The 20,960-nt window shown below is 34.0% G+C and overlaps 2 protein-coding genes across 3 annotated transcripts; one reads left to right on the top strand and one right to left on the bottom strand.

Moving 5' to 3' along the window:
• The first annotated feature begins 5,797 nt into the window (after positions 1–5,797).
• Positions 5,798–14,823, top strand: LOC109002320 (probable magnesium transporter NIPA4). Of its 2 annotated transcripts, XM_018980008.2 has the most exons (9): positions 5,798–6,383; positions 7,533–7,589; positions 9,553–9,643; positions 9,718–9,878; positions 10,013–10,140; positions 10,233–10,370; positions 13,183–13,275; positions 14,107–14,212; positions 14,388–14,823. In XM_018980008.2, the coding sequence occupies exons 1-9, from the start codon at positions 6,215–6,217 to the stop codon at positions 14,489–14,491; spliced, it is 1,047 nt and encodes a 348-aa protein (XP_018835553.1). In that variant the 5' UTR covers positions 5,798–6,214; the 3' UTR covers positions 14,492–14,823. The 2 variants fall into 2 exon arrangements, 1 of the variants encoding a protein (XP_018835553.1); XR_001997991.2 differs by lacking the exons at positions 14,107–14,212; positions 14,388–14,823 and adding an exon at positions 11,840–12,039 and having other exon boundaries at positions 5,830–6,383.
• Positions 14,824–14,991: 168 nt separating this feature from the next.
• LOC109002325 (cx9C motif-containing protein 4) lies at positions 14,992–19,324 on the bottom strand. The gene is made up of 2 exons (XM_035684234.1): positions 19,108–19,324; positions 14,992–15,723 (listed from the first exon to the last, which is right to left on the bottom strand). The coding sequence occupies exons 1-2, from the start codon at positions 19,191–19,193 to the stop codon at positions 15,618–15,620; spliced, it is 192 nt and encodes a 63-aa protein (XP_035540127.1). The 5' UTR covers positions 19,194–19,324; the 3' UTR covers positions 14,992–15,617.
• Between the last annotated feature and the right edge of the window lie 1,636 nt (positions 19,325–20,960).

The raw sequence follows: 20,960 nt of genomic DNA, 5'->3' as shown, positions 1-20,960 counted from the left end.
CCTCTTGAGTTCTGTAGAGGCTCAGTCAGAGATATACAGATACTTAGCAGCAAAGATTCTACCATTTTTCATGAGATTTCGATATATTAAGTTGGTGGAAAGTGAATGCCGTGAAGTATCTCATTCTTGAAGAGATAGCCTGCACACTTTTGGCCATCCATGTTAGCACAGTAGCCTCAAAGTTTCCATTTAGCACCGGAGGGCGTGTATTAGATTCATTTCGGAGTTCATTAGCTCCTGCCACTGTGGAGGCTTTGATTTGCACATAGAATTGGATCAAGGGAACTCCAATTCATGTTCCGGATGTTTTTGAGTATAAGGAGGCCGACGTCGAGGAGGAGGGTGATGATCAGTCTGGATCTGGTATTTATTTTAATTTCATTTTCTAATTTCTTATTTTAATTTATTTATTTTCATTTAATTGGTATTCATTAATTTGATTTCAAATTTAATACTTATAGTGATACATGAGACGGCGTCTACGGCTACCTCCGATGCAGTATGACTTTTATTGGACTCATCATTGCCATGGTTTGCATAATTTCTCCCCTAATTATTTGCATTTAAAATTTTGTTTCATCTTTATAACTTTTTAATTCTAATTTTTTTTTTATTTTTAACTTATTAATATTTCAGGTTTTATAACTTTTAACTTTTATGATCTTGATTTTCAGTCTCAGAGTAATCGACACAACTTAATGAACTCACCGCTACGGCTCTATCCCAAAATCAAATTGATCAAATTGGAATGTTACTACATTAGTTAATTGTACAATTTGTAATATTTATTTTTTTAAATGAGTTTGTAATAGTGTAATAATTTATTAGTTCTCTTAATTTGTATAATTATAAACTATTTATTTTAGCATAATGCCTTACTGCCTTAGTGATGATTATTACTTAATTAGTTAATAGTTGAAACTTAATATCTATTTAATAATTCAATCTATGATTATATATATATATATTATTTATTTTCTATTTTAAAATTTATATATTTTTTAATCTAAATAATGGGTTCAAAGTGGTCCAAAAATTGATTCTGGGCCATTTAGGGCCTAGAAAAATGTACTGGGTCGAAGGCCCAGTAGGAGGATGCGGGGGTGCAGACGGGTGGGGGTCCACCCCGGCCAGCGGACAAGAGACCCCGCCCCCGCCCATGTGGGGCGGGGTACGGGGCGGTGGAGGGGTGGCCATAGGGGGCAGGTATAACCCCTAGTTTGGTATTGGTACAGTACTCTTGCTGCAACCCTGTTAAAAATGTCATAAAAAGAAAATAATAGAGATTAATCATTGAAACACCATTATAAAGTCACTGTTATTCAATTTGCTTAAATGGAGTATAGCAGTAGAGATGACAAATAAACTTTAATTTGATAACAAAATTCTCTTTCACTTTTTGATATAATACGAGGATGTGTTAATCCCACCGCTGATAATTGAAAGAATAAAATTTTTGTGTGTATATAAATATATATATATATATATATATATATATATATGTAAAGGACTCCAATAACCAATACAACTAGTGAACCAGTTTCTTTGATACATTTGCAACTAAATTTAGCTGAACGTATAGGGACAAGGAATCCTTCTAAAATGATGTTCAACATAGTGATCTGAACGTTCCATCTTTTGTACAAGAAACAGTTAGTAATCACAAGAAATAATGGTTTAGGGGGCGTTGATTTAGCTACTCCCCTGCTTGGTTTACTAACTCTTGGAGTTGCCGGTGATGCTTTGTGAGGAGTTGCGGATAAAGTAGATCTGTCAAGTGTAAATTCACATAAATATAGAGTCGTACTGAGAATGCTTTGAATTTGGATAGGAAATGGGAGGTGTACAACCATAATTATGTGCAAGAACGCAACTGGAAACTTGAAAAAGTACATATGGATCTAAGCTAAAAATGGGAGCTTTGTACAAAAAGTACCCTTTCGATAAAAACAGCAAATATAACTCAAACTAAAAAATAGAAACACTGAAACACAGAGCAAGATAAAAAATAAACTATAATTGATGTTCGAGAAATAAATTGTTCAAGGTCAGATCTAAGTAAATATGTACATAATTCACTAGGAAAAAAATACCAATGACCTTGGATGAAGATTAAGAACCTAGAAATGAAGAAACCCCATTATATAAAAAAAAAAAAAACTAGAACTGCGAAAGACAATTGAAAGAGGCACTAGACTCACCTAAAATTGCTGCAAAGATGCATAAGAATCTCGAAAGAGATTATAAACAACAAATCCAACCAATTAATCTTCCAAATACCAAAAAAAAAAAAAAATCGAGCTCTATTATATATTCTATAGTTTTTTTTTTTCCTATTTGCTTTTAGAATCAATGCTTCTATCTAGGGAAAAAGCACTAACCCGTAAGTGCAGAAAAATCTCAGGGGAGTTTGGATGGTAAAACCAACAAAAATAGATCGGTCTCAATGGTGTTCTTATACTTCGCAGAAAAACAATAGATTAGAGAATCCAGACACGTGATTGAGTAGGTTTTTCTCTTTCAAACACGAAGACGATGACGCACTGCGGCGATCTTTCTTTCTTCTAGACCCTAGATCGAGCAGAGTTTATCTTCCCAGGCCCGAGATTGAGATGAGTTTTTCTCTTACAAACTTGAAGACGACGACGGCGGTAGCGGCGAACTCTCATTCTTCCAGACTCAAGATCGAGCAGAGCTTTCTTCCCAGATGTGATCTCTAGCTTCTTTTCATTTGAAATTTTCTGAAATTTCCCTATTTTGTTTACGTCTGTATTCTGTATTTTTTTTATGCCACGTCAGCCGATTTCCCAAAGGTTACTCGTGCCGGTGGTATATAGAAGAACTGTTATAAATGAGAAGTATTGCGGCGAATTAGAATCTCCTAAGTTCATACAAATTTATAGTTAACATGATATATTAGATTTATTTTGAATAATGCTAGAGTCACCGCTGGGCTCTAGTATGTGTTTTTTTATGTATTTTTTTTAGTTCTTTTTTTATATAGATTATTTTAAGAATTTTAAATATTTTAAAAAATTCACAGTATCATTAAAAAATACTTCATTAATCATGAAGTAAAATAAAAAATAAAAAAATTAAGGAAGTATTTTTTTAATGATTTTTTTTTAAATTTTATGATTAAGGAAGTGTTTTTTAATAATGTTCTAAATTTATTTTATTTTTTTAAAATATTTAAAAGTATTAAAAAATATTGTAAAAATAACTTTAAAAAAACATATGAAAAAACACATGTTAAAGCCAATGGGAGCCCAAGCGGCAATGCTAGCATTGACTATTTATTTTAGAGTAATGCTATAAAGAAGTCACTATAGCAGTGTACACTTTACACTCACTGCGTGACTGCTTCTAGTTGATTGTTTTCAATACTCATTTGGAGAGATGTGTGGTCTACATAATGCCACATCATGTGTGCAAAATAGATGCTCTCAATAGTGACTTCTATCTATATTTATTCTTTATTTTATAATAAAAATAAATTTATAACCCAACCTCAATATGGTAAATTAAATGGAGCCACATCATTATCTCTATTTTTTACACAACTACATTGTCATTTGGCTTTATAAATGAGAAGTGTTGGGGTTAGAAATATATATTATAAAAATAAATTTATAAATTAACACGATTTAATATGCTACGTTATATATATTTTACAATAAAAATAAATTTACAATCTAATTTATCAATTCAAGTTGCATCAATCTGTAAATTTACTTATATAGTATATTTTTATGGCTAAAGTACTTCTCTTGATAAATATTCTAGTCACCAAATGATTGTACAAAAATGAACTTATAAATTGACTTAGCTTGATGCGATACATTATATTGTAAAGTTATTTTGATTATAAAATAAATATAATGGATCATATAAAATCATATCAGTTTATAAATTATTTTGTAGCTATAGCATTTTTGTGGCAAAATCTTATTTGTTTTCACAATATATTTCATCATATATCATATAATCATTATAAGTTTCTTAAATTTTTATATAAAATAAAATAAATAATTCAATTTTTTTAAATTTTTAAATAATAATAATATTAAAAAAATATTTTATAATAATATTTTATTTAATTTTTAATTTTTATCTCAATTGATCTTGTTTCATCTTCGAAAACAAACGTGACATAATCACTTCGTTTTGAGTTTTTATGACTGCAACGTATATGAGTTTTAATGAATATTTTGTTTGTCGGCATTATCCGAGGGAAAAGACTCCCCGATTTTGTTATACTTGTAAGAAATTTGGTTAAGCCATGTTTTTAGCATTAATTAACGACAGAGATAACTTCTGAGGATAACGCGTTTTCATGTGAAGGGACCCAAATTATTAGGAACGTGATCCGGATAAAGTTATTTTTAATTGATAAGAGTGTTTGAAATTAATTATTCCGACTAATATTTTCGACACGTACAATTGTAGCCAGTAAAATTGTTCATCGTCGGGAAAGAGAGACAAAATCACTCGAGTTATATATGTTGAGCTGGAAGCATGCCATTCCAATTAGATTTGCCAAAATAAAATACAAAACAATTAGATTTTGGGAAAAACAATGCTATGAGTGATAGATGCAATACGTTATATTTTTTTTTATAATATTATTTCAAATGATAGATAATAAGAAAGTTTTAAAATCCATACATCCCTTATTAATTTCACTTTCATCAATTTATTTCTTAGTTTGAAAGCAATCAGCTAATTCCATCCATTTCTATTAACCTATAGAAAATTTTAATTACATGTCAACTCGTCCATTCAAGAACATTAAAATAACAAAATTAAATTTCTAAATTAATATCTTATCTATACACGAATGAAAATGTCCAAAATCATCATACTATATCAAGTCACGACAATTTGTGAGTTTATATTCATAAAATTTTGTTGTAATTGTGGCTAAAACATTTATCTTGTTAAAATCATCAAGTGCCGTTAAGAAATTTAAGCCACAAACGGATTTGATAAAATTAAACTTATAAAATGACGTGTTTTTATGTAATATGTCAGATTGTAAAATTATTTTTATTGTAAAATATATCTAACGTATTACATAAAAGCACGTCAATTTATAAATTTATTTTTATAAAATTTATTTGTGACTGTAATACTACTACTCGATTCTTTTATCCATATCATTGGATTTAGATTACTTTTATGAGAAGTACTATATATACACAGAGAGTACACAAAATATAAATCTACAAATTGATATAATTTCATGTAATCAGTTAAATCTATTTTATAATAAAAATAATTTTATAATTTGACGTATTGCATCAAACCACATCAATTTATGGCTTTACCTTTTTGTAATCTTTTTATAATTAAAGTATTTATCTTATTATGACATTCAAGTTTACCAATAAAAAGGATGTATGATATTAATATAAAAAGAGAAATACTCTAATTATAAAATAATTATATAAAAATAATTTTATAAATTGATATTATTTAATGTAATTTATCAAATTATAAAAATATTTTTATTATAAAATAAATATGAATGAAATCATAATTTTATGATGACTCTTTCGTAAGTGGTGAAACCCCTCGTATAAAAATAACAATCTTAATTTTGAGTTTATTGTCAGTCATAAATATAAAAATAATTATATAAATTGACACAATTTTATGTGATTCGTAAATTTATTTTATAATAAAAATAATTTTATAATTTCATAAATTTATATTAATTTATAGGATTATTTTGACGTAATCAATTTTGGCTAGAATATTTATCTGATATTACGGGATGAGTAAAATTTATGTTTTTGGTAAAGTGAAGAAAGAAAAGGGTAAGAGAAGTGAAAAGGAAAGAAGATGGGGTGGAGCAGTCATCAACCCCAAGTCGGAGTGGAGTCGTTGTTTTGGTAAAGCCTATTAATAACCGATAAGTCCTTCCCAGCACGCTTCTCTCTCTGTCTGTCTGTCTGTCTGTTTGTCAGTCTCTCCCCGATCCAGGAAACCTCGCTCACAGCTGTAGCCACCGACTTCTCCAAGTGCCGACAAAAGCATTCTCTTCATTTATTGTTCATCCATTAATTATCCAGATCCAACTCGTTGTTCTAACTCAGTATCCAGTTGATCAGATCACTGAGTCAATAAGCGATTTCATTCAATGGCCCTCCCGGTGGGGGTATGTTAGAGCCACCGGTGGAGGCTAGGGTTTTGGTTCTGCTCATTAGCCATGTCTTCGACGACCTCTCCGAGTCCGCCGACGAGCTGGCGCGAGGGAATGTCCTCTGACAACATCAAGGGCCTCGTTCTTGCTCTCTCGTCCAGCGTCTTCATCGGCGCCAGCTTCATTGTCAAGAAGAAGGGCTTGAAGAAGGCCGGCGCTTCTGGAGTCCGAGCAGGTACTGAATTCTTCAAATAACTCTCGGGGCCACTTCTCTAAATTTCCATTGATTGAGAGTTTGAGTTATACAATGTTGGATTTTGTTTCTCGTCTTCTGATTTTAATTTGACTAAATCTGAGAATGGAAAAACAAGGCAGGGTATGACGTTATTCGTGTTTGGTAAGTCAATGGACGGTTGGTCCGGTGAAGTTGAGGAGATCTTTGGTATACAATGCTTGTCGTAATTTCTCTTTGTTAAAATAATATCCGTGTCACGACAAAAACTTAATTGTCCCCGCTGTTTTGAGCTTTGGGTTTCATTTCTATTAATCTTTTATCCTAAGACAGCTAAGAAATTTCATTTGACGAGAGACGTAGGTTTCAAATACACTTGAATGAAGGAAATTACTGACAGCGATCAAAATCCGGTTTGACGGACTTTTTGATGGATTGACGTGGTGTATAAGATGCACGTGTGCTGAGTAATCGAAATTTTGCGTAGTTTATTGAACAAATTTGACAATATGTGGACTTTTTGGACTTGGGTATTTCTAGTCGATAGCACAGTTGGGTCGATGGACTGTAATTGGTAAGGTAAGAGAAATTACTTGACCTATGGATGTAGTTAAAGTAAAATCATAGAGGCATTCATTTTTTATTGGCTGGTGCCCAGCTGCCTGTTCAGTAAATTAAACAGAAAGTTACTTATCAGAAAATTGAATGGAAAATTAAGTTTCAAGTTCAAACTAATGCTCATTATAACAATGTTGGACTGGACAATGACTGCAATTAGTGATGTTATATTATTACCACTGTGCTGATGTGCCTGGAAATGAATTAAAAGTACTGTACTGAGGATTAGGAAGCTTGTTTATGTTGAGAAAGTTGATTCCTTTTTTTCCATGTCTATATGGATGTGCGTTTTACCCACGTGAACTGATGGTGTCTTTGATCTAGTTTGTATTAAATTTTCTGGAGATGTTGCCATGTTCTCACATCTGTCTCTAATATCCACATATGGGATGAGTATTGCATTATTTAGAGTGTACCTACTATTGTATACTTTGAATATGTTTTTTATGTTTCTTTATTAGTAAAATGTGTTTTTATCTCAATGCCACGTGTAACATATTTCTTGAAGTTAAGTTTAATTGATGGTTTCGATAGGTGTTGGAGGCTATTCTTACTTATATGAGCCGCTTTGGTGGGTCGGCATGATAACAAGTGAGTTTTATATGAATCCTTTGGTCCTGATCAATGACTATAATTGGTATTCAACTTTCCCTCTAAAATGCTACTATTTATGATTGAAAAAAATAGAAATAGATTGTTGACTATTATAAAAATGATGTGTTTGCATTTAATCAGTTTGCTCTATTATGGTGTACTTGAAGCCTTCATTTTATCGGCTCGTTATGGTACAGGCATCCACAATACACCACATCTAAATTTATCGATACCTTATAGCTGCTAAAGTAACAGTGGCATTCACAAGAATGAAATTTTGTGGTGAAAAGAAGTGACTTCATTGATAATCTCCTTTCTCAATTCTTGTCTTAGACAATGATCTCTTTCTTCCAAATCATCATCACGACATGATTCATTGAGAAAAACAAGTTTCCTTTTCCCAAGATGGCCAAACTCCATCTTAGGGCTAGTTTGGGAACACAAGTACTCTAAAGTATTCTCAGATATTTTCCTCCCAAACATCACTCAAACACAAAACACTTTTCAATTTCAAATCTTCAACTTTTTTATATAATCATTACCTAAGCATTACAAATTTCTCAAATTCTCAAACAAAATATAAAAAAAAAAATAACTTTTTCAAATTTCAAAACAAAAATTATATTTAAACAATTGTTTTAACTTTATAATATTTGTATTCAAATTTTTCTCTCATTTCTCAAAATCCAATAAAACATCTTAAATCAAACAATTTCACTACTATTCACAAATATTTTAAGTGTCCAAACGAGCCCTTATTCTGTATTATCAGTGGTTTCAGCTTTGCTTGCCAAGGCAAAACTAGGGGAGCCGTGAAAGTGTATGACAACCACCATTGCTTTACCTTGCCCACAAAGCCCTCAGCTTTTAACCACATATTCTCAAACTTAAAGTACCTTCTACATCATTCAACATTCCCACAATCAAGTAACAAAGGAAAGTGATTCAATGATAAAAGGAGGTAGCCTTCTCTGTGACACATTAGGGAACAGGATTTCCCAATTAAGGGAGATGAGAAATCTATTGATTCTAGACCAACTAGGAGATCTCAATCATTGGACCACATGCAACCTGCTAATCAAAGGAATGCCCATAAGGCCTTGTTTGAAAATAATGTTTGAGGTTCTAATACTTCATGGATAAGGATGACACCTTGCAACCAAGGATGCATGCCAAAATGCCAATGTTATCGACTGCTCCAACCGGCACTACCATGACTTGCCCAAGTTGAATTTCAGCACAAAAACAACTTCAAAGCATTGGAATAAACTATGCAAATGATGAATGTTCTCTCCTGGATAACCTCACAAAAAATTAGCGTGTCATAAGCGAACAAGAGATGAGAAAGGATAATCTCTTCATTATTTAGCGTGTCTGATACAAGAGGATCCGAGTCAGATGATGCTGAGTTGTCAGATTGCACATTGTTCGCGCTGAAATACTTTTGACAGTTGTGCATCCCAGATTGTTCGCTAAGGCAGTAGATTATTAGTGAACTTCATAGTGAGGGTCATTTTGGGCGAGATAAGACGTTGGCCCTAATTTTCTCTGATTACTATTGGCCCAAATTGACTAGTGATGTGGCTCACAGGCGTTTGCTCTGTGTTTTTGGGCGATTCTCTTGTCTTCCTCCCTTGTGAATTATCTGTTGAAACTAGTCTGCAGAATAATCACTATTCTATCCGGCGTCAGTGTCATAAGAGCCCCCCATTCACAGTTGTTGACATCATTCTACACATTGCCTCCATTACTACTACAAAAAATAGAGGGAATAAAGGACCCCTTGTCTCAATCCTTGATTGTTATTAATGACGTGCATATGATCATATCTAGAAACTAGACGCAAAAGAAAGCATTTGATACCTTAGGAATTTATGTTTCATGAAGTTGCTTAGATCTTATGATTTTATTTAAAATTTAGAATTGAAAAAAAAATCTCAGAACAATTTTTATTTCACAGTGATTGTCGGGGAAGTTGCTAATTTTGCGGCTTATGCGTTTGCGCCAGCTATTCTGGTCACTCCTCTTGGGGCTCTCAGCATTATCATCAGGCATGATAAAAACTTTTCTACATAAATAAGTCTAATTTTCCAGTACTGAGTGCTTACAATCATGTTGTCTGCAGTGCTGCACTTGCACATGTTATCTTACAGGAGAAGCTACATATTTTTGGAATTCTTGGTTGTGTTCTGTGTGTTGTGGGCTCTACTACAATTGTTCTACATGCTCCTCAAGAGTGTGAGATTGAATCCGTGACAGAAGTTTGGGATCTTGCTATGGAGCCAGGTAATTGTAATGTTTCCTGGAATTGGATGTAGGAATTGATTCGATCATTCTTTGCTTTTCATGTTCAGATATCATTGTCCTCTAATTTGGTTTAATTTGAAAATATTTATTTTTTCCTTTTGTTTCTTTTGTAGCTTTTCTCATGTATGCAGCTTTGGTCATAACGGCTGCATTTATTCTTATATTCTGTTTTATCCCCGAGTATGGCCAGACACACATAATGGTTTATATTGGAGTTTGTTCCCTTGTAGGTTCTCTGTCGGTATGTATCAGTATTTGATAGAAATTCTAATGTGTTCGAGTTGCATTTTCTATCTCCTTAGTGTTTTTTATTGTAAGGTTGCTTTTTGACAGGTCATGAGTGTCAAAGCACTTGGAATTGCTCTGAAGTTGACATTGTCGGGAATGAATCAACTAATTTATCCACAAACTTGGTTATTCACTTTCGTTGTAATTACTTGTGTTCTTACCCAAATGAACTATTTGAACAAGGTAACAATTATGCCTTTTCCATCTGTGCCTCCTGTCTTCTGTTTCTGTATTTCTTTCATTTTAGTAGTTTTTGCTTTCCTTATTTTTATTTTCATTAGAAACTTTGCTCGAAAATGACTTATTTAAACTTGTTCATCCATTATGACTGATGAGTGAAGTATATGGCTACATGTTCATCAAATGATGCCCTTTTCAAGCTTGTAAGGGGCTTTGTTTCTTCAGTCACAAGAATTCAAAAAGTTAGGAGCATGCTAGGTATATTCCTATAATATGCAATTTTGTGATCCTTGTCAAAATCCTGTATACCTTGGATTAATTATAGGAGGTTGATGAATATCCACATTGCATGGGGGAGAGAAATTCTTACATGTTTCGATGATTCCAATGAAAACCAATTGTAGCATTGACTTGTTCTTTTGGAGTTCAAACCTGGCTTGGGTTTTCCTTGGGTCGTTACAAATGGAGCTCATTGACAAACTGAAATAACTTTTTTCTCTCAAATAATATGGGTTTACATTCACCACCCTCCTATACTTAATCTAGAGTATCACAAATCCAATGCTCTCGATGGGTGTGCCTGCCGCAACTCAAAACATTGTCTAAATTTGGACTCTCATTCCATTTAATGGGGTTTGCTTTGGAAAATAGATCTCTACATTGGATGGAGGTGTTGGTGGCGAGACGTGTCTCTTCTCGGTCTTTTGACATTACCTCTTTGGGTGCTTCATGAGGTTTTCCGAGGACTTGTTGGATTCTTAAAGGTCGTGGATCTGTTATTGTATTACCCCACCTTCATCTTACTGTTAGAAGTTGCTTGCTAAATGTTGATTGAAAAAGAATATAGGTTCAGGTTAGGCTTTTTTTATTTATTATTAGTGTTAGAGGTTCAACATCTTCATCATTTCAAAAGAAATTATTCGGAAATTTGAAGATGGCATGAACCAATTTAAGGTTTGGTGGAGTTTGATATGAAAGAACCATGGGGGCTAGGCAAGGTAGGGTATGGAGGATTTGATACTAGTAACTTGTCACTGATGAGCAAGGGTTCCTTTACGTTATGGTTTGGGAACTAGAGAAGAGAAAAAAGACTATTGAGTTCATAGACTGGTATCAGATGTGATTTGACAGAACGTGGATATTTGATATTGAATAGATCGTTACAATTTGTGTATCTGAATGTATTTATCTTTGTTAAGGAGATCTCGGAGAGTGATAATAACTTTCTCCCACCTTTTCCATCACTTTTTTTGTTTTTTTTTAAATGGTGCATTCATTTCCAATATCAGCAACGCGCACAGCCCTTCAATAGGTTGTTGAATCTTTCTTGCCCAACTTACTTTGTTGAATCTTTAGGGTGATAGGATTCCTTTGTTTGGATTAATTTGAGGTAGTTTCTTGATGGCTGCATTTTGTTTTGAGGTTTGGTATTCAGGGTAGTTATTTATCCTTTATGAATTTGCAACTTGCAGGTTTTGGAATTTAGTTTGGAGTCTCCTTTAATTAGTATACAGCTATATGCCTAGGGTTCGTCCAGCCTGAGCAGAATACATGGAACCACCTAAATTTAGCTGTTCTCTCGCCAAAACCTTTTGCTTTCCATAGAGTTGGTGATGCTGGAGAAACTTTTCCTGGAACTTATGCCATGCTTAAGCATAATTTTCCTGCTCTGGTATTCAGATAAACTTTTAAATACCTGCTCACCTTATACAAAGGAAATAGATTTTTGTTCCATATTGGCCTATATATTTGCGAATTTAGAACTACTTTTTGGACTATTGCCTGTGTGTTGGGTTAGTGTAATCCTAACTTCACTGTGGTATAGTTTAAATCAAGGCGTTCTGATCCTTTTTTTATAAGGTAATCTTATTCAAAGCACAGAAGGGTACACCAAAGTACACAATAAGAAACACCCCACTAAAGACATTAAGAAAAAGAACACAAATCCATGAAGTCTAGAAAGCTAGAACAGAAGCTATTGTACTCCACCATCCAAACATTAAAGAGAACTGACGATCCTTTTTTTTTTAAGTAAAACTTTATTAATAGGAAACGGCATAGCCAAGTAATATACACAGTATACACCTAATAACCACTAAGCACTAATGACGCGTTCTGGATCCTCAAGTTATTGTCCTGGAAGATACTTATAAAAAAAAAAAAAAAAGTTATCGTCCTGGAAGATTTAATCATAGTTGTCCTTTTGGAGTGCTCTTCCATGGGTTGTTGAATCCAGAGACATTATAGTATTTTTTGATGGCGCAGAAGCTTATGTCAAGGTCATTATTTGTTGATTTATCCTGCTCCTAGTCAGGCTAATATTGTGGTAGAAACGTTTAGTCCCAAAAACTTGAGCCATCAGGAAGTGGGTCCAACTGTATGCTGACTTCATAAACATTCTAACACATTTGTGAGGAGATATTAAGTCCTAAATTTTGTCTAATTGAAAGCTTATAACTTCATCCTCTATGTGCACCTTATAATTTCACAAACTAGAATGTTAGGTGGAGTGACTACAAACAGTTGCATGCATGAATAAGAAAATAAAATTATTGATAGAAGGGTCTCTAAATGCTCAGGCATTCTTTAAATGAATGACCATTGGAGTAGCTGCATTTTGTTACAAACTTGCATTAGATTGACCTTCTGAAGAAACAAGTGATCGATGTGCAATTGCATGGACTTAGAACCATAAAATTGGTGAATCTTACCTCTAATATATAATGTCGTAAAGTTTTTTGCTCCCATTTCGTTTGATAGATACTGTTTTGCAATTGTTTCTTTACGTTTTCTTTTCTTTGTTTCTTCAATGCAGGCACTCGATACTTTTAACACGGCTGTGGTATCTCCCATATACTATGTCATGTTCACATCACTTACTATTTTGGCTAGTGTGATCATGTTTAAGGTATATTCTTCTTCTGGCCAGTGTTATCTGAGCCCTTTCTTCTCCTTTTCTCTGTACACATGGGGATTGTTGCTATTGGTCCTTTTTCAAAATCTTAAAATTTTTTACCACCATAAATTTGGTCATCAGATACATTGACTTATAGGATTGTGAATGTCACAGTCAAACAAAAATTCCCTCCTGCTAACTTACAGGATTGATTAAAATTAGTTCCGTAGCAGAAAGGTTTGGTAAAATAAGGTGCAGCCATATGGATTTTTCTTCATGATATGCCTTTAGGCTTTGTTCCATGTCCATTATCTAATAGGTCTGTTATAGATCTTAGTAAATTCAACTTTGAGTGCTAATTCCTTATTTTTATATGGAATTTTCTTTATTTTTGACCAAGATGAACTCTGTCGTTTGCTGCAATCTGCAGCTCTCCATGCTTCTTAATACATTTGCAGGATGTTTTAGTCCCATTTATGTCTTGAATTCAAATTTTATTTCTTTATTTACCTAAAGAAGTTAAGGGTTGGATGTGAACCCCTCCTAAATTTGAATGAAACAAAAGGTGAGTGAGAGTGATGATGATGCTCTTCTGTCTCTGTAATTGTTTTCCTTTTCTGGTTGTTTTCATTCTTAATTTTTTTTTATTAAGGCTGATGGTTTTCTTTTTTGACAAGCTAAATAACTCGTATAATTATGTAATGTCAGATTAAACTGATGTATAAAGAGTAATTTGACTTCTGAGCTTGTTGGAAATAGTTTCAGCTGGACTTACATTATTGAGTCTACAGAATCATTTGAATTTCCATGTGATGACATTGTGGAAATTGAATTTACTTTCAGGACTGGGATAGGCAGAGTCCAACCCAGGTAGTCACAGAAATGTGTGGGTTTGTGACTATCCTTTCAGGAACTTTTCTTCTTCACAAAACAAAGGATATGGCAGATGGTATGTTCTCTATATCATCCTTTGTGAATCCTTCGTATCAAATGAGGATAGTTAACTGACATGTAGACATTATCTCCTGTGGGCACTGGGAACTTGTAGGCTTGTTACATGATTTTGATCCTTTTTTTTAGCTCTTTTTCGGCATTCTGAAGAACCGCAAATCATCTTTCTACAGGTTTGTCAACGGCTCTATGCATGCGACTTTCTAAACACTCAGAAGACGATATCCTTAATGGTGGTGAAGGCATCCCTCTTAGGCGGCAGGAATCTTTTAGATGACCATGATGTATGCATTCCTCCAGTCGCTTAAAGAAGGAAGAAGAAAAAAAAGATTGAATGCTTTTTCTTGGGCATGGAAGTTGCTCATGCAACCTGTATTTTATGCAGCTATCATTCATCCAAATCGTGTTCTTCGATAGAAAAAGAGTGAGAGAAAGAGAGAGACAGGAAGGTGAGATTTTAAATTTTCTTCTCTCCTTTTCTCTTCGGCTTCACAGTACCTATGCTTTCAGCTGTTTCATTGTATTCGATTTATGCCAAACTCCATACGAAAGGCAACGTAATTTTGTGCACATTTGTTTATAGTGTATCCTAGTTATATTTTTTATTCCTGACTTACAATGTTTTTCTTGCCAATAGTTGGGCTGAGAAGGTGTAGGAAGGGATGTAGCAATTTACGTGGACTAAAAAAAGGTTAAAACTAAATTATTATTTAAAAAAAGTTTTTAAGGGTGGCAGCCAAACTCATAGTTGGTCGACTATTCCCTTCAGTTATACGGTTGTCCAATTACATAGAAGACTCCTACTTATAAAAAACGAAAACAAAAATTACATGGAAGACTCCTTAGGCTAAACTTCCCCAAGGCAGATTCTTCAGACCTGCCCACGAGGGATTAATTTTGGAACTAATTTAGCTGAGGAAGTAAATTTACTTGATAGAATTCTACTAGGAAAGTCGACTACGCCGTCAAACATTGTTCCTAATACTAATAACATGCACAAAAAACCGAAGTTTCTATTAACTAGTATTAACGTCCATATATTTCTCTTTATTAGCACGAAAAGAAATAAAATCTAGAACAAAGAAGCACCAAGCAGACATGTAAAAAGTATCCCAGTAAAAAGATATACCTTTCAACGGTTAGCAACACCAATACCCATTTCAAAAGTTGTTCCCTAGCATTTCTTGAGATGATTTAATCGCGTCATTGTGTTCTCCCCCTCTCCAGCAAAACACTGCATTTAGGTGGGGATATGTTTCTCACAATAAGCCTTGCCTAAGAAATTCCCAGAATTCACGAACCACGTCTAATGTTAGTGGCTCTGCAGCATTTTCCCATGAGATGGGGCATAAATAAAGAGCTACGTTAGCCATTTTCAATAAAAAATTGTAAGATAATAGCTTCTACTTGGGCTTTTGCTTCAAAAGGCCAGAGACAGAAGCACAGTGTGTTGACTTATAATCACATTTCTCGCAGCAGGATTGCAGCAGTTCAATGACTTTAAGGCACCTACACCATGGACACAAATAAGTGAACGCCAACATTACTATATTATACACGGGGTTAGTGTCGATAACAACGCTTACAGTTATAAAAAAAAAAATGCTATCAAGGGAGAATTACTAGAGATTTTTTATTTATAAGTAGGAAAAGTATAACAGATGACAGTAAAGCTGGGAGAAAATCAAGTTCCATCAAACACAAAGCCACAAATCCAGCACCAAAATCTACTTTTGAATCTTAGGTTTTAGAGACCCATTCAAGGAACCCAATGTTCTTGGTCGTACCACTCAACCAAACATTTGAATGAATTTCTCAGAAATTGATAAAGTAATTACTCTCTTGATCAGATAGAAAGTATACCTTTTCACAAGCTGTTTAGTTCTTTATAATGATCATTTTCATGATCACATTATTCATAATAACAGCTAAAAGGAAGCCAGCCGTATTATTTCATGGAGGAAAAACGCCCCCCTAGAATGCTCAACAAGCATTCAAGTTTTGGAATGACCAAAGTATGGACTATACCCTGATAGCTAAACTAAGAAAATAAAAAAGATCTTCAGTCCATCCAACCTTGCAATGGTTGTGAAATGCAAACCACAGTTCTCGCATGACCTCAGATAATTAAATACAAAAAATGTCGAAGAAGTCAATAGGAGATGATTTTTTTTTTTTTTAAGTAAGAAGTAAGTTTTATTGATATGAATGAAAATAGAAGAAAATGCCTAAATATAATAGGAGATGAATTAAGTCTACCATATTGGATGTTTTATACTAATCATGCATCATGGCAGACCATGAGAGGACTTCAATGGTGGATAAGCTTACAAATCTACTCGGGTAAACTAAATTTTGCCCACTCGTGGAATTGGACAAGCTCCGAACTTGGAAGCTTATAAATTTGCACATTACTGGTATAAGATCAACGCTATTAGCATCCACTTTATGTTGTTAACTATAAAAGTGGGGCCAAATGGAAACCATCACAAAAAACTCATGGCGGACATGCTATATTTTGTCTCTCTAAATCACAGACTGATATAAGGCACATTTTCTTAAAGCACATGATCTGCACATGCCAATTTTCAAGGTAGATTCAGAAAAAAGTACTATAGTATAATGGACCTCAGGTGGGTAATGACTAATTTTCAAAACCACGTGCTGCAAACTGAACTCGGCCCATACAAATACCACAAGTGGGCAGAGTGTTACCCAATCAGTTACTTCTCATTAACCATTAGCTCCGACCTCACCAATCTTAAAGAATGATGCTGCATATCATTGTTCTGAGCCAAAACTCCAAACACAAAATACGAAGGCAGACCTCTTAAACAAAACCATATATGAAACTTTTTAATTGCAAATTGAAAGCTTGAACAACAGGGCTTCTCTTAAAGTGGGAAACATGTGAACTGAAACCAGAGAAATTCATTGAAATGTTCTTTAGATTATCATACTGCAGTGTCCGATTCAAAGCAGTCAGGTAACTTTCTATAAATGGTAAACTTTTTAAATCATTCTCTTTGATCTGCAACTTGTAGTTACAAACAAAAGATGGAAGTAAAATCTACCCACTCACACACAAGTAGAATAGACTAAAAAATATGAATCATTTGGAAAAATAAAAATAATTAGGACATATATGATATATTGTATCTTTAAGAAAACTTATAAGATATGAAAAGTTTATCTTATTCATTTTATTTTTATTTTTTGAAAAAAAAAAAAAACTTCGTTGTTAATTATGTAGTATTCTTTAAAGGATAAATGAAATGAGCTTCGTGTTGAATTGCTTCATCACAATTAAGATGGTATGAGTTAGAAACATATCCACAGGCTGGATATTAATTCTTCTTTATGATCCTATCAAAGGAGGAAAAAAAAATGATGTCTTCACTTGTAAGTGCCTCAAATAAGTGTCACGTTAATTATGTACTAATATGTTCTCGATCCTAAAGCAAATATTTTGTTATAAACCTACTGGGTAGAACTCACCCTTGAAAACTAGCTTACAAGGGAAGGGTGCCGAGGGGCTTATAAACCATCAACCAATCTCATACTTAGTCAATGTGGGATCGTAACAACCACCACGCTCTGCAATGGACGTCCACGGCGGTCCTGACGCTCACACAGGCTGGCTGTGCGCTAGGTCTTTTCCTAACTCCGGGCGAACACTGCCATGCCAACATCACCCCCCGTGCCGCACGATTGCAACCGTCGCAACATGGCCTTAAATGTGGGTTGGCTCTGATACCATTTGTTATGAATCCACTAGGTATAACTCACTCTTGAAAACTAGCTTACAAGGGAAAGGTGCCTAGGGACTTATAAACCATCAACCAATCCCATACTTAGTCGATGTGAGATCGTAACATATTTACACAACCAAAAAGACCAAATGGAAGAATAGCTAGGGAAGAGTGGAGGCCTCACCACCCTGTTAGTTTGGCCAGAACATATGTCCTGCATTAATGAAGTTCTGCAAAATGGAAGTTGTGATCCTAATGGGGATTACCAGACATAGTCGGCACAACATTTAGGCAAGATAACCCCCTATTGGAGCAAGTCTACCTCTCATTGGCTACACTTTTCTTCAATGACTTTGTCTTAAGAGTATTCCCTGTATCAAATAATCACATGCGGATGATTCCGATCATTCTCTACTTGGGCGAAAGTCACACCAAGAACAAAAAATAAAAGGCAGAATTGCCATCATTCTAATATTGGCTACACTAACCCTACCTGATTTTGGCGGGACAAGACAACATTTGATCTACAGTTTATCAACTATAAGCAATAGATTTTCCGATAATTTGTAATCTATGGAAGGAGCTAATAAAAAATGGTAAACCAAAATAAACAAGTAGAAGGGAAAAATACTCACACAAACGGGAAGAGTTCATCATTCAAATCCATACGGCACATGAAAAACGTGCAAAAGAAGCGAAGCGGAATTGGAAACCCTAATTGGCTTAGTCATTATAATGCACGCATTAATTCATCGTCGAGAGGAATTAAAAAGAATAAGATGAAATGAAAAAATAATCTAGCTAAAAGTTAGGAACGAAGACCACCATAAGCCCTACTTATCGAGACATGATTATAAATATTCAGAAACTCCTTGATCGAATGATGAGAAAAGGTAGAAATGATGAAAAACGAAAAAGATTTTGTGAAATTTAACGGCGAGAAAACAAGTCCACCTCTGATGAACATAGCAAAGTGATATTCTTATCTCACAATTCATTTTTCAATTATCGAGAAACCGAAACAGCACAAAATTAAAAATCCTCGGTTATCTTCTTTTCGTACCTTACATTTTATCAGCAGTCAAACAAAAGGTAATGAATATAAAAACATAAACACGAATACCTAATCAGAAGAAAGTACCTTTGCGGGATGAAGTTGTTCTTGGTGAGACAGGCTTGGATGTCGCAAGCCTCTTTCTTGCAGGGCTCTTTACTCGGCTGCGGCATCCTCTCTTTCTCTGTTTCGGAGTTGAGCTAGGAATAAAAGAAGGAAGCTTAAACGCTTTGTATCTTCTAACCGACCTTCGCAAAGTGCCACGTGATCGTTTCTTTTGGGTAACTATCGGATACCGCAACGGCAACTGAGGAGAGAGACCAGTTACACCCCTCGCGCGTTAAAAACTTGCACAAGACGTCACTAATTAAGTAAAGAATAATGTTACTACTGCTCTTTTCTTTTATTTCTTTATTTTGATCATTTATATATTTATTTTTTTATTTAATAATTAAGAAATTGATTATTAATATGTTAATATTTTTTTAATATTTAAATATGTTTAAAGATGTTAAAAAATATAAAATTTTTAATTAAAAATGAAAAAAAATAAAATTTTGAGTTTTGTCTAAGCGGCACGCCTACTATTAGTATATTGATATTATTTTTAATGTTTAAAGATGTTAAAAAATATAAAATTTTTAATTCAAAATATAAAAAATAAATAAAAAAATAAATTTTGCCTATGCAACACGCCCAACGATCACTGCTGGGTGGCAGCTTAGCTTTACTCTTAAGTAAATTTATAAATTTGATATAATTTGACGTGACTAGTTATGCTATCCATTTTATATGGACAGGCAACTACCCATCCTGCATCTTGTGCTTGCCTATGTTGAGTGATCATTCGCATCCGCTTGTTGAGTGGGCAAATTGACGTCACCACCATTCTGTCAATCTATTCGACAACATGTTTTTTATAAAATAAAATTGCATATACATAAAAAAGATCGCACAAATATTAAGATTTGTGCACAGACTCAGGGGTCACGACCGCATCCATGGGTCATAAAGATTTGTGGGCAGATGTTTTATAGCCCACGATCAGAACCGTGGGTCATAAAACTTGCAGATCTATGACTGCAATCGTGAATCTTTAACTTATAGATCCACAGAGACGACGATGGTCGTGGATCGTAGAGGCCCACGACTAAGTCGTAGTCTTCTTGTTGTAAAGTGCGACTTGATTATGACCCACGACAACAGAAAGAGAAGCCGAGTTGAAAGGAGGATAATAACAATAAAAGAAGATAAATAAAAGAGGACATGATAGTGAATCATGAGACCACTGAAACATAGAAGGTATTGGAGAAGAGAAGAGGGAGGGAGAGACAGAAGATACGAAAGGTGTCAAGGATGATGAGGAAAAATAAATAAATGGGAGGAGAGAGAAAGATTATCTTATTTATAGTTAGTTTTTTTTTTTTTTTTTTGTATTTTTAATATATATATATATATATATATATATGGGACGGGTGGGCCGGAGTAGTACCCCACTCGGCCCAATCTTATTTATTGGGAGTGTGTCCGCCTAGTGCGGGTGGGCCTAACGAGCTGGGTACAACTACCCAACCACCAATACTAGATGTCACGTCAAATTGTAAAAAATTACTTTTATTATAAAGTACATATAACATGTCATATAAGACTCTTACAAAATCTCTTTATAACACTTCTCAAAACTTAAATATATGAGTTAAAATATTAGTATATTATGTTTTTATTTTTTATTTTTTAATAACGGTATATTCTGTGTATATTCATGGTAAAAAAAAAAACAAGTTCGTAAAAATGATTTTTCTTGAGCAATTAGGGGATGTTTAGAGAATGAAATAAGATGAAGATTTTGTGAATAGTAATGAAATGATTTGTGAATAGAGAGGCGCTTCTAGCCAGTCCGACTGCTTTTAGTATAGAAACAACCCTCCACTAATTATATG

This window comes from Juglans regia, chromosome 13 (assembly GCF_001411555.2).
Source record: "Juglans regia cultivar Chandler chromosome 13, Walnut 2.0, whole genome shotgun sequence".
Classification (NCBI taxonomy): Eukaryota; Viridiplantae; Streptophyta; class Magnoliopsida; order Fagales; family Juglandaceae; genus Juglans; species Juglans regia.
This window is presented reverse-complemented; position numbering and strand designations above follow the sequence as displayed.